Source organism: Bombina bombina, chromosome 2, assembly GCF_027579735.1.
Source record: "Bombina bombina isolate aBomBom1 chromosome 2, aBomBom1.pri, whole genome shotgun sequence".
Lineage (NCBI taxonomy): Eukaryota > Metazoa > Chordata > Amphibia > Anura > Bombinatoridae > Bombina > Bombina bombina.
Window position 1 is genome coordinate 813,504,956 of NC_069500.1, and position 14,385 is coordinate 813,519,340.

Sequence of the window (14,385 nt, forward strand, 5' to 3'; positions counted from 1 at the left end):
GTACCCGTGAGGTAAAGTACATAGGGTAATATATTGTTTTTTCAATATACAAACATAATGATAACTAAAACGTATGTATTGTGCGCAATAGTCATATAAAACTACCATTAGATCTAATCCCAAATATATATTTAAGTACATCTAGATGGAAAACATGAGATATACCACTTTAAAATAAGATAATATTAGGAGATACCAATAAATGGTCAAAACTGTATATCAGAAATTCATATGACAGATGTGATAGCAATCTTTATATCATCAAATCCAATCAGAGTAGCACCCTAATCTATAATGGGTTAAATAATATTGTCTAAAATATCTAAGTGTGATAGATTGCTGTAATTGTTCAATCTATGAACAACTTATATTAGATGTATGATTGGGGAATATCTCTCCAATCTATAAAGGACATCTCTAATGTGACATAATCTTCACAACAAAGACCACTATACTAACTAGTTAGTTGTATTATTCTATCAGATGAGTGATCAGAGTGAGAAAACTAATACCAATCTCTCAAGGGATTATCTGGTGAGACTAGGTGTCCACAAAGAATGTGGACACATGATGATAAGTAGCTAGTTATATAAATCAAAGAGGGCCTATAGCAACAAATATCAGGTGGATTCATGGGATTTGTGGATTTATTGCGTCCACAGGTTTGTGTATATATGCAACAAGAATATATGCACTTATAATTATATGCACACACACCCACCCGCACAACCATATATACGCAAGAAGGTTAGATATGTATATATATGGTCGGAGGACAAATTTGTCAATTTCAAAGAGTGTAGCCAGTTCTTATATCTAGAAAGATGGACTTTTATTCATAAATCAAATGCTGCCAAATCCACACATTCATTGAGGCCTTCAGGGGCCAATGTGTGTAATTTGTGGATCCAGTAAGTCTCTCTACGTCGTAGAGTGAGCATAGCATTATGGCTGTTTCGGGAAATTTGTTCTATAGGAAGTATGGAAAGTGTTTTAGCACTACCTTTGTGTGCATAAGCACAATGCCTGGAGAGGCTATGTTTCAAAAATTTCCTTTTGATGTTATAAGTGTGTTCGCCCCATCGTTTTTTGATGGTGCGTCCGGTACGTCCTACGTATTGGACCCCACACACACAACTGACAAGATAGACAACGTAGGTGGACTCACATGACATCCTCTTTGTAATTTTGAATTGTTCTCCTGTTTGATTGGAAGAAAAAGTGTTTGTTCCACTTCGCACGACTTTACACATGTTACACCTCGATTTGAGGCATTTAAATATTCCATGTCTTGGTAAAAAATTGCCCAAAAAAGTCCTATTGGTTCCTATGTTGTAGTTGTGATCGCCCACCTTATCCCTCACCACTTTGCTGGGGGCCAGTTTGTTCTTGAGTGTGGGTGCCCTTCTAAATACTACCCTCGGTTTTCTGGAAATATATTCCTTAAGATATGGATCGTTACAAATAATGGGCCAATGTTTGTGGATTATTTGCTTGATTTGTCTAAATTGGTTACTATACCCGGTAATGAATAATGGTGTTTCTAGCATCTCTTTAGACTGTTGTGTGGTGACAGATTTTTTGTTATTTTTCTTTTTGTTTTCTGCTAAGTATTTGTCTCTATCGTCTTCTAAAGCTCTAAGATAGCCCTTAAGTATCAGATCCAAGGGATAACCCTTCTCTAAGAACCTATCCTTTAATACTTGGGATTGTACTATATAGCTTTCAATTGTACTGCAGTTCCGCCTAATGCGTCGGAACTGTCCGTATGGTACATTCTTTTTCCAACTATGGTAATGGTTGCTGTTATAATCCAAAAAGCTGTTATAATCTACCTTTTTAAAAAAGGTTTCAGATATAATGGTTCCAACTTCTGAGAAAGATAGTAAGAGGTCCAGATACTCTATCTTGGAGGGCTGGATGTTACTAGTAAAAGTTAGACCAAATTCGTTATCATTCAAAGATGATGAATATACTAGAGCCTCTTCGTGTGAGCCCTTAAAAATGAAAATCAAATCGTCAATATACCGGCCATAGAACACCAGACCCGCACCCATAGGAGACCCATATACATGAGTCTCCTCAAATTTGCCCATATAAAGATTGGCAAAACTGGGTGCGAATCTGGTGCCCATGGCCGTACCCTTGACTTGGAGATGGTATTTGCCTTGATAGATAAAATAATTGTGGTGTAATATAAAACGGATAATTTCTAGAATAAACAGCTGTTGCTTTGGGGGCATATAAATGTCAGTTTTCAAATATGCTTCAACAGCTGACAATCCTTTGTCGTGAGGAATGTTTGAGTATAAGGAACTCACGTCACTTGTAATCCACCAGATATTGGATTCAGTTGTTACATTATCCAGACTCATCAATTTGTTAAGTAGGTCGGTAGAGTCTCTAATGAAAGAGGGGAGTGTTACTACGTATTTTTGTAGAAATGAATCTACGTACGCAGATAAGTGATCGGTGAGGCTGTCGATGCCAGCCACTATAGGGCGTCCGGGAGGATTAGACACATCTTTGTGTATTTTCGGAAGATGGTAGTAGAAAGCTACACTCGGGTTTTTGGGGTACAAATAGTCCTTCTCTTTTTTGGTCAAGATTCCTTCTTCAAAACCCTCCAATAGGAGGGAGAATAGCTGTTTCTGAAACACAGAGGTGGGGTCTCCCGGTAAGACCCTATAGTAGGCTACATCAGTAAGAATCCTATCAGCCTCTTGGAGATAATCTCCAATATTCTGGATCACGGTGCCCCCCCCTTTGTCCGCCTGGCGGATCACCAGTTGTTTATTGGTGCTAAGAGAATCGAGGGCCTTGCGTTCCCCAGGACTGAGGTTGTTTTTATATCTCAATTTTTTGGGGAGTTTTTCTAGATCTTTAAGAACCATAGACTGATAGATGCTGATATGTGAGTTTTTAGTCCTAGGAGGATTGAAATTCGATCTAGGTCTAAAATCAGTATGTATATACTTCTCAGTCAATTGTTCCAGAAGAGTATCTGGTTCATATGTTATCAGACCGTCTGTAAGACGTTCATTCATATTGTCAGTAATAATAGGCATATTAGATGTGCTCTTTAATCGTTTCTCGGCAAAATATTTCTGAAGAGAGAGTTTTCTAGTGAAGTTGTTAACATCCACGAATAGCTGAAACATGTTGGAATTGTTAGAGGGACAAAAAGATAGCCCCTTACCTAGAACTCTAATCTCATCATTTGTTAGATGATGATCCAATAAATTAAAGATGCCCTTCCTATATTTCAATAGCTTCTCTTTTTTAGAGGTTGAGGATCTTCCTCTGCTTCCCCGTTTGCGTAAGCTCTTTTTTGTCTTGGTGGTCTCGGAGGCAATGACCATTGATCTTGGGGATGGTTGGGGCCTATCTCTAAAAAAGGAGTACGACAATGATTTTCCTCATATGAAGTAGAGGCTATATTGTTGGATTGTGGTTCCTCTATATGAAGTGGTAAATATCTATTGGTAGACTCAAAAGATATATGATTACTCCTAGTTTGATCTTGAGGTCTGCACTGGTTAGATCTCTCTTGATTACTTGGTCTCTCCATGGAGCCAGAGATCATTGTATGTTTATTCTGGTTAGCTAGCCTTTGGGTATAATGGTTATTAGGGTATGTGTTGTGTTGGTTGGGAGTATACTGGTTAGATCTGTTTGTGTAATTCTGTTCTCCCAATCCGTTCCCCTTATTAGTATGTTCCCAGTCATAATATTCATTCCTATTGTTATATGGTCTATCACAATCAGATTGTATATATTGATTAGATTGCTGTCGTCTGTTGTTGTGATAATCCTTCATGTGAGGTGAGTTGTAATAGCTGGGTCTGTTAGGTGAGTTGTAATAATTGGGTCTGTTATAGGAATGGGGTCTGTTATTCCTATATGTGTTATAAACTGGCTGGGAGTATCCAGATTGATATGTATTGGCAGTATGATGATTAGCAAACTTGCGATCATTCATATATCTATTATTAGAATTGCTGTCGATCTGTCTCTCATGCATAAATCCCGTTGGTTTATTTCTGGTGTTATCATATGTGTAATGAATATTTGACCTCCTATTGTTGTTGCGAATCAGCCCCTGGAAGAAAATATGTGTAGCCCGTACCAGCTGATCGCGCTGGTTCACTGCCCACCCAAAGACCTGCCAGGTAGAATCAAAAGATTTAAATCTGTTTTTAATCCACTAAGGGCCTGGTGGAGAATAAGTAATTTATTATTCCTAAATGGGAAAATTTCTCACTATCTTCCAATACAGGGAAATCCGAAATTCCCCGCAGGAGTCAGCTCAGGAACCTTTAGGAAGTGGCAAGACCTAGGTCTGAGTAGGATAATACAACTTTGGGACCCAGAAAGGAACATTGTCAAATCCTTTGACGAGCTAAAAGGAGAGTTTCACATCAGCAATAAGGAATTCTTTGCATTCCTACAAGTTAGACACTTTCTACTCGAACTAGTGAACGAGGTGGGATGGAGCTGGAATATGGGAAAGCTGGAAGGCTGGATCACTCTGTTTAAGAACGGCATCGGGTCCATTTCCCCATGCTATCAGCTACTTAAATCAGCCAAAGGTGCTGTAGAGCTAGAGAAAATTACTGCCCTATGGAATAGGTTATTACCACAATCAACCATTGATACAAAAACTATTCAAAGCTCAATTTGCAAAGTGGCCCAGGTTTCTCTCTCAGCCACATGGCGTGAGATGCACATTAAACTTCTTCACAATGCATATTTCACCCCTAAAAAAGGCGAGAAAATTCATTATGCCAGCTTTAACAAATGTCCAAAGTGCTCACTCCCCGCAGTAGATATAATACACATGATTTGGAGCTGCCCCAGAATAAGACACCTTTGGCACAAATTAGAGTTCTGGATTAACAAAATCCTTAGGATCTCCCATCCGGGTCTTACACAGTTACTGATTGTCTTTGGCCATGGGGAACATAACCCAGAGAATAAATTGATATTTTTATCTATTTTAGCAACCAGATATCTTATCTTCAAAAAATGGAAGATGAGGGCGATACCATCTATCTCAGAGATAAAGAATTGTCTGAGAAAACAATGCCTTTTAGAACAAAGAGACACTAACTTAGATAATGATCTAGACATTAGACGTTTCTTTAGCAAATGGTCTGCCTTTATCAAGTCATTACCAGATACAGAAATACATGACCTTATATTCCCCTTTAGGAACTCGGAATTGGTCCTTCTGGGTGCTTGGTAGAGACCTGAAGGTGTTTTGACGCGGGGGGGGCCTTTCTCACATCCCATATTCCTTTCCCTTTTTCTCTCTCCCCTCCCTCCTTTACCCCCCTTTTTTCCCCCTCTCCTTCTTCCTCTCCCCCCCCTTTCCCCCTTTTTTTTTTTTTTTTTCTCTCTTTTTTTTTTTTCTTCTTTTTTCTCTCCCCTTTTTTTTTCTTTGTCTTTCTAACCAGTATAAATAAAATAGAAAAGACTCTAGCTTAGTGTACAAATTTTACGTTGTGGGGACCAATTTATTAAGATAAAATGAAGTTATTGTTTTAAATCATTTTTTTTGATGTTCTCCGAAATGTGGTTTACCTGGCCCTGCGTGGCATAAAGAGGTTGAATTTATTTTGACTGTACACTCTGCTGGATTTAAATAAATATTTTAAAAAAAAATGTCATGCTCTATCTGAATCACAAAAGAAACATTTTGGGTTCAGTGTCCCTTTAAGCATGCTATTGTCATTAGGTTACTACTACATGACATTAACTCTTTAACTCACTAATACAATTGTTACTGTGCTCTATAATTGCATTAACCCTTTAATAGTAAACACATTAATATTTTGTCTCCATGTATTACAATTGTCTTGTTCATATATTTACTTATCATCTGTATGGAACTTACTTTGAAAATAAAATATACAAGTTGATCACAATAATTTGTAATATTCTCTCTTAATTGCAGCCTTTCCGGATTGATCTATCCTGAACTAACTAACTGACCTAACAATGAGTGAGAAAGATGGCAATGCAGACAGCCTTTTTCTGAAGGAAGACTCCACAAAAGGTCTGAGTCCTGAGGTGAACGTCCGCAGCTGGCAACATGCCGTGAGAAAAAGAGCATCCCATGCGGGCAGGCACTGCAAAAAAATGACCTGGGGTACTTTACGTGGTTTTCTGTGCCGGAATGCATTTGTGATCCTCACTGTTGCTGCTGTAATTCTGGGTATGTAATAAGGTAGTATGTGCAGCTGCTATGTGTAAGCATAAAAAAAAATCACTTTGGCCCTAATATTAAAAGGTTCCCCAGCTTGGAGAGAAATTGCAGTTCAGACTTTACAAGGGCTCACCTAATTGAAAAAAAGAAAAGAAAAAAAAGGCGGAGCTCTCCAGCACTGAAAGATCTCTCTCACTTATGTATGTGCAGCAGAGACAAGCCCAGTGCAAAACAGCACTGCATGTTATGAAAGTTTTGTTACACTTACACTTTGTGCTTTATATTTTAGATTACTTTACACTTTAAATTGGGTCCTTTTAGTATTATTACATTTAAGCTTTGCTCTTTCTCATTTATATTTGAATACATTTAGAGTTAGCTCAAGCATGGATTTTTACACATTCTGACAGTTTATGTGTTACTTTAACAAACTAAGATCATACTTTGCATATTTCTTTGTAGTTTTACAAATTACAATGCAAATGCAATTTGCTGCATAGCAAATTAAAACTTTCAGAAAGTGGGAGGGACAGAGCAGTTCCATGAGCAGGGGAGTTTAAACAATTAGAAAGTAATTAAGCCCCAGTGCATATGTGCACACTCCAAGTCTCCACCCAAAGCCAAAAAGTATATATCAAAAAGCACCAATACAATTATAGATTTATTAGAAGAAAGAGAAACAAATAAAATACAACATTCTGGACTTATTAGTTCTTAATCATGTATATATCTATTCAAACACAGCTCTATTAAATATCCTTTCTATAGCTCCACCTCTCATGACATCACTCAGTTAACTTCAACAAGTCAGATATTTTTCAAGTTAAAGTGATAGTACTCAAACTGGCATATCTATAGAAGCATTGAAAGATCCCAGTCTTTATTCATTCCAAAGGGCCTTTGTGTTTTAGTTCAAATCTCTTTATTGGTAGTGGGAAATTGAACAGTAATAAAAAATTCACAATTTCTGTACACATTTGTTCACCAGTGAGGAACACATAATAACGATAGTTTTAAAGGGACAGTCTACAACTGAATTTGTATTGCTTAAAAAGATAGACAATCCCTTTATTACCTATTCCCCAGTTTTGCATAATCAACACAGTTATATTAAATATACTTTTAACCTCTGTTATTACCTTGTATCTAAGCTTCTGCAGACTTTCCCCTTATTTTAGTTCTTTTGACAGACATGCATTTTAGCCAATCAGTGCTGACTCCTAGGTAACTCCATGTGCGTGAGCACAATGTTATCTATATGGCACACATGAACTAACTCCCTCTAGTTGTGAAAAACTGTCAAAATGCATTCAGATAAGAGGTGGCCTTCAAGGGCTAAGAGATTAGCATATGACATGCCTAGGTAAAGTTTTCAACTAAGAATAGCAAGAGAACAAAGCAAAATTGATGATAAAAGTAAATTGGAAAGTTGTTTAAAATTACATGCCCTGTATGATTCATGAAAGTTTATATTTAACTAGATGTTCCCTTTAAATATATTTAGCAGATATTTTCTAACATTCCCACACTGTTGTTTCTTGCTTACACACGTACCAAACCCTTTATCTGAACTGATTGGGACAATAAAAGGTTTGGATTTCACAATAGTTTTTTTGGAATATTTGTACAATAGGAGAGCTTGGAGAGGGGATGGGACTAAGTGTAAACAAAATTTTATATCATTTAGGCAATATTTACATTTCATAATACAGCTTTTACGTGTAACATAAAGTTAGTTTTTAAAAAAGAAAGATAGTACAGTACTTTTGTGGTAGTTTTCCTCATATTTTCATTATACTTTTGTATAACGTTTACTTATGTCTTTTAATTTGGCAAAACATTTATTTGTAAATACCTTCTTAATGTATTAGCAAAGTCTGAACATTATTAGAACAAATTAACACCGGGGGCACGATCAAATATACGACGCAGTTTCGGCGCAAGCGTGGGAACCTGCGCCGTCCGTAATTTCATCTCGCACATCGGGGTATTACATAAACCCCGCCGGCAGTCCATAAAATGTCGTAAGTCTGATAAACTAGTGATGTCCAGAAATGAGCGTAAATACAAATTTCTGGAGTCTCCAGTGACTTACGGCACTTTAGAAACTGCCGGCGCCTAAGAAAAGTAAAGAAAATAACAAATCTCCCGTAAAAGTCTAACACGCCTCCCAAAAATAAGCCCGACACGTAAAACCCCTATATTCACAATTTTATACTTAGTTTATTTTTTAAGTAGTGTTAGTTTTTTTTAAATTTAATAGTAGCATTAGTATTTTGTAAATTAGGTAATTTTAGTTCATTTAGGGGGTGTTGGGTTAGGGGGTATTTGGTTAGGGGGGTTTAGGTTAGGGGTTAGGTTTATTGCGTTGTGAGCTATGGCGGTTTAGGGGTTAATGGTTTTAATAGGTAGTTTGCGATGTTGAGGTTGGCAGATTTATGGGTTAATAGACTTTATTAGTTATTGCGGTGGGGGATTGCGGTCGACAGGTAGATTGACATTGCGCATGCGTTAGGTGTTAATTTATTTTTGCAGGCATTTTCGGGAGTTACGGTGCTCCCATACTCAGTGCAAGGCTTGCTACGGCTGCCTTTTATGGCGAGGTAAAAATGGAGTAAGATTTCTCCATTTTCGCCACGTAAGTCCTTACGCTGTATATTGGATACCAAATTGCGTGGCTGTTCTATGTTAGACAATGGCTAAAAAAAATACGTCCGAAGGGTGAAATATACGTGCGTAACTTGTATGCTACGCCGTATATGTAATACCAAAATCACGTAAAATCTGGCGACGGTGGATTTTGCGGGCGACGCTGCATATGTAATGGAGGCCCTGGTTTGATGCAATTGTTTTTTGATGCACAAACTCCACACACCACTTCATTATTTTCAGAAGCCAATCAAACTTGATTTGGAGAAGAGAAGGTTTGCCACTGTCATTGTGTTAACAAATTATTTATTGGTGGACTTCAGTACAAATTAAGATAACTAACTTTAAATTATGGAGAGATATAGTATGTGTGAGGGTTAGGCTTATATGCTCTTGTATACCTAATTTAAGCATTTAATAACTAAGTGTTTACTTTCCCTTTAATTGTTGTCCTGTTTACATGTCAGATATATTTCATAGTAATATATTTCTTCTTGCACCAAACAAGTTTATGTTGTATCATCTCCTTATGTAAAGCATTGTGAGAGTAGCTTCTTTATTAATTCTTTTAATTTATCATACATTTTATTTTAAAGGACTACTAAACACAGTAGAATAGCATCATTAATAAATGCATAACAAAAAAAAACAATGCAAAAGCCCTTTGTTGGAAGCTCACATGAGGGGTAGATTTCTTTTTCTGACAAATGTCAGTTAGTTACATTTTCCTTCCTAATGCATCATATGACAGCCATCAGCCAATCACAAAAGGCACACACGTATAGCCTGTGAATTTTGCACATGCTCAGTAGGAGCTGGGGCCTCAGAAAGTGTAAATATAAAACAGATTGCATACATTTAGATAATGGAAGTGAATTGCAAAGTTGTTTAAAATTGTGTTATCTATCTGAATAATAATTTTGACTTGACTGTCCCTTTTACAGATATTAAACCTGTTAAAGTGACAGTCAAGTCAAAATTATTATCCAGATAGATAACACAATTTTCTCTTAATCAGTATTAATTTAGTTGACATCAAATTAACACATGTCTGTGCAGTTGCATACACTGCTCTCTTCAGTCTTGAGGCTGTATGACACATCTCACACTGTATCCGTGCAGCCTTGGGCAGACAGCATCCAGTCTGCTGGTCCCCTTAGCTCTGCTCTTTCTGCTGTGGCCCTAAGATCAACTAACTGAAGTTTGTTAGGGGAACAGTGCTTTGTAGAAAGGTGTCAGTGGGAAGAATAAGTGAGTGCACACACGCCCCTCCCCATGCAGCATTGTCTAGTGCAGGGTGAGAGGGAACTTGTTCCTAGCAAAGAAGTTACATGTGCTGCTGTGGCTGATGTAATAGTGTCATGCTGATACTTCACACATTAATGTAAGGTTTATTTTGATAGTTTTTGTTTTCTCTCTGTCTCAGATTTTACAGCTTCCCATAGCAGTTCTGCTTTTTAGTCAGTAAACTTATATTTGTCTGCACATATTTGGCTGCCCTAAATCTCTTTAACCAGCTAACCTCACACCAGAATCACATTCAAAAGAATATTAAATGAATCCACAGTGGAGGAATTTATATATTTATTTACTTATTAGTACTGCTTAGGTCCAGTTTCACATATTGCAATTTATTTCATTTTTTTAAATGATTAGCCCAGCAGTGGATGATCCACTGCTGGGCTAATAATTTTGAAAACAATTATAAAATAAATTGATTTAGTTGTTTTTTGGGATGTTGGGGTGGAGAGCGAAATTGCATGGGGTGGGGGTGGGGGGGTTCAAGAAATTTTTTGCCCGGGGTCCAGTCAATATTAAAGACGGCCCTGGCAGGGAGGAACATGAATAGTGCTCTCCAGGATCCCTAATTGTGTGCTGACCAGGGGTGCAATTCATGTTCCCCTCTGCACACCCTGCAGCATGTGTAATGCATAAGTGTCCAGGAAAACATGGCCGAGGTGGCAACCCTATGTCCATAACAGCACATGTCCGGTTTTTCCATAGCATTAATTAATATATTGAGTTTCTTGTGCAGATAGTAAAAATGTACTTATCCCACTGAGGCTGGGTATTGTGTTTCTCTATACAGGCATCATTTTATTCTAACTGGGTCACTTACTCTACAGGTATCGTCTTGGCTTTCGCTTTGCGACCCTACAAAATGTCCTATCGTCAGATCAAGTACTTCTCTTTTCCAGGAGAGCTTCTTATGAGGATGCTTCAGATGCTTGTTCTTCCCCTCATTGTGTCCAGCTTGGTAACAGGTAAATTCTCTCCTTAAAGGGACATTAAACACAAATTATAAGATGCATAACAATGTACCTTCATATCTTAGAAGAATTTTGCAATCAATAATGCAACTTTATTTTGTAAGATGAGTAATATTGTTTTATGTTTTCTTTTTCCACTGATTTCCCTTTCCCCCAGCACAAAAGAACCCTCACTTGTAACCTCGCTTGATTGTAATCAATCACATACTAATATACAGATATCGCATAAACACATGGGCAGTTAAGGAAAGAGACTGGGGTAACTCATCTATTCCCCTAAGGGGGATTAACACCGATTAAGCTTAGTTACTCAGTAATAATTTGTTTAAACAAACAGGCATACATGTAATAGCTAAATATATATATATATATATATATATATATATATATATATATATATATTTATACACAATAATATTTACACCTAAATTATGTAGTATGCCCACTGCTACTACATATAATGTTTTTCCTAACATGATTGTTGCTGCACAACTGATAATCCACCTTCAACTTACAAATGACTACAGATAAATTAGCTGAAAGCAGAACAAGTATAAATTTCAGATGTATTTGACCTCAAAAGGAAGCAAAATAAATAATGAATGTATATTGCAATAATGTTTCACTTATAATAATGAAACATTTTATGCAATGTTGAAATGTTGAATTTAATGGTCCTTTAACTCTTCTTCCATGGAGGTTACTCAGTCACTGCCACCATAGTCACCCAAGTGAATAGTGTTTAAAGGGTTACTGACTGTACTGTAATCCCCACCCACCTAAAGTTGTTCCCAGTGATTTGTTATACCAGCTGCAAAATATTAAATGTATTGGAAAATTGCTCCAATTGAAGTAGCTTGTTTTGCTCATTTAAACCACCAGAAATAATGACAATTTCAGTTGGGTTTTGTGCTCATAGATAGGTAACTAAAGCAAGTCTGCTCCTCCTGATAGTCCAGGTAATTTAAATGAGTGTGTTCTTGAATACAATGGGTGGTGGTTTTAATGAGCAAAACCAGCTACTTCAAGCACAAAAATAAACATAAGGTAGAACTTTTCAATGTATTTCATTCTCTGCAGCCTGTATAACAAATCATTGGAAACACATTAAGAGGAAGTTTATTTTACACAGGAAGAGCTGATTACCTACTACTACTTATCTCTCTATATATGCACACAAAAGGTTAGTACTTAGGTACTGATCTTTTCCTAATGGGTGGTGATTTAAATGAGCAAATATAGCTATTTAAAGTGGAACAATAAACCTAAAGGAGCAATTTGCCATACATTTAACACTCTGCAGTAGGTATACAAAGTCACTGGGAACACAGAGTGGAAAATAAATTTACTCTTCAACACCCCTTTAAAACCACAACTATACTGCTTACTACATAGACTTGTACCATTGTATATGGTATCATCAGTCTATTCAAACACAGGCCTAGATGCCAGTGAATCAGAATTCCTATGTGTAAACATTATTTGGAAGATCAGGTGAAGTTTATTTTTTTGTGTTAGAGCCTATAATGTGAATAAGAAAATAATATAATAGGAAAATCTTGTTAAACACATACACAAAAAACAAACAAATAAAAAACTATAAGAAAAATGATTATTGGAGGATTTTCTAATGAGTTGCCAGAAGCAAAAGACTCACTGCCAAAGTAAAACTAAAAGCTGGTAGCTAATTAATTCAATTCAGTTTTTTTCAACAAAATATTTTTAATAGGAATTCATGTTGTGTGTAATTAATAATTTCATAGCATTTGGGTAATTGTATAATTAACATGTTTGTTTAAAGCTCTAAACACTTCATTGAAATCATTAATATTCATATTGGTTGAACTAAGGTAGCTTTTTTACATAGCAAAAAGTAATAACGAAGTTGAAAAAGAAAACCTTGTGCGGAGTCAAGAAATGACATTAAAACAGGTCAGTGCTGTTAAAGGGAAAGTAAAGTCATAATTAGACATTCATGATTTAGACAGAGCATACAATTTTAAACAACTTTCCAATCTACTTTAATTATTTAATTTGCTTCCTTCTCCTGTTATCCCTTGCTGAAAGGTTTATCTAAGTAAAGCTCAAGAGCAGCAAAGAACCTAGGTTCTAGTTGCTGATTGGTGGCTGCATATATACACTGATTGTCATTGGCTCACCCATGGGTTCAGTTAGAAACCAGTAGTGCATTGCTGCTCCTTCAACAAATGACAACAAGAGAATTAAGCATGTTTAAAATTGTGTGTTCTATCTAAATCATTAAAGAAAATGTTTGGGTTCCATGTCCCTTTAAGAAGCTCAAAAATTATTTGAAAGACTGAAGTAAGAATGTATTCTTATTTATTGGAATGTTGTTGGCAAATTTTCCCATGCAAGGTATAGGAGGAGGTTTTCTAACATGAATGGATTTGGAAAGTGTTTTTCAAATGATTTGGAATAGGTTTGATTTTGAAAGCCCTCTATGCAAACACATGGGTATAACAAATTAAATAAAGGGGAAAAAAACTAAAAGCCATGAGATTTCTGCAAAACTGCTAAATGTGTTTTATATAAAATATATGATTTTATTCATAATTTTAAATTCAATTTTTTAGTAAAATAGTACATTGATCCAATACTTATTTTGGGAGTAATATTTTCCAGGTATGGCATCTCTGGATAGCAAAGCATCTGGCAAGATGGGGCTACGAGCAGTAGTCTACTACACAGTGACCACTTTAATTGCTGTATTTATTGGCATCATCATGGTGATAATTATTCACCCAGGCAAAGGAACCAAAGAGAACCTGCAATCCCAGGGAAAAATTGAGAGAGTACAAGCAACTGATGCAATCCTGGATCTAATTAGGTAAGACAGACACTCTAATGCTTTCTACCTTCAAAGAACATTGTGCACTTTTGCTCCATCAAAAATGAAGGCAATTCAAAGGGACATTAAAGGGACACTCAATCAAAATGAAACTTTCATTATTCAGATAGAGCATGCCATTTTAAACAACTTTCCAATTTACCTACATTAACAAAATGTGCACAGTCTTTTTATATTTAAACTTTTTGAGTCACCAGCTTCTACTGAGCATGTGCAAGAATAAGTGTTTATGCATTTGTGAATGGCTGATGGCTGTCACATGGTACGTGTATGCATTTGTGATTGGCTGGTGGCTGTCACATGATACAGGGGAAGTGGAAACAGACATAACTTTTAAAATTGTCAGAAAACAAATCTACTCATTTGAAGTTCAGACTAAGTGCTAT

At 36.4% G+C, this 14,385-nt stretch overlaps 1 protein-coding gene across 2 annotated transcripts in view; it reads left to right on the forward strand.

Annotated features, from left to right (window-relative positions):
* LOC128649664 (excitatory amino acid transporter 1) overlaps positions 1–14,385 on the forward strand; it is a 98,129-nt gene that overhangs the window by 60,062 nt on the left and 23,682 nt on the right. For both annotated transcript variants that reach the window (XM_053703048.1, XM_053703047.1), the window contains 3 exons: positions 5,960–6,220; positions 10,987–11,124; positions 13,774–13,978. In XM_053703048.1, the coding sequence (XP_053559023.1) occupies positions 6,004–6,220; positions 10,987–11,124; positions 13,774–13,978 (560 nt within the window). In that variant the 5' untranslated portion in view covers positions 5,960–6,003. The remainder of the gene's footprint in view (positions 1–5,959; positions 6,221–10,986; positions 11,125–13,773; positions 13,979–14,385) is intronic.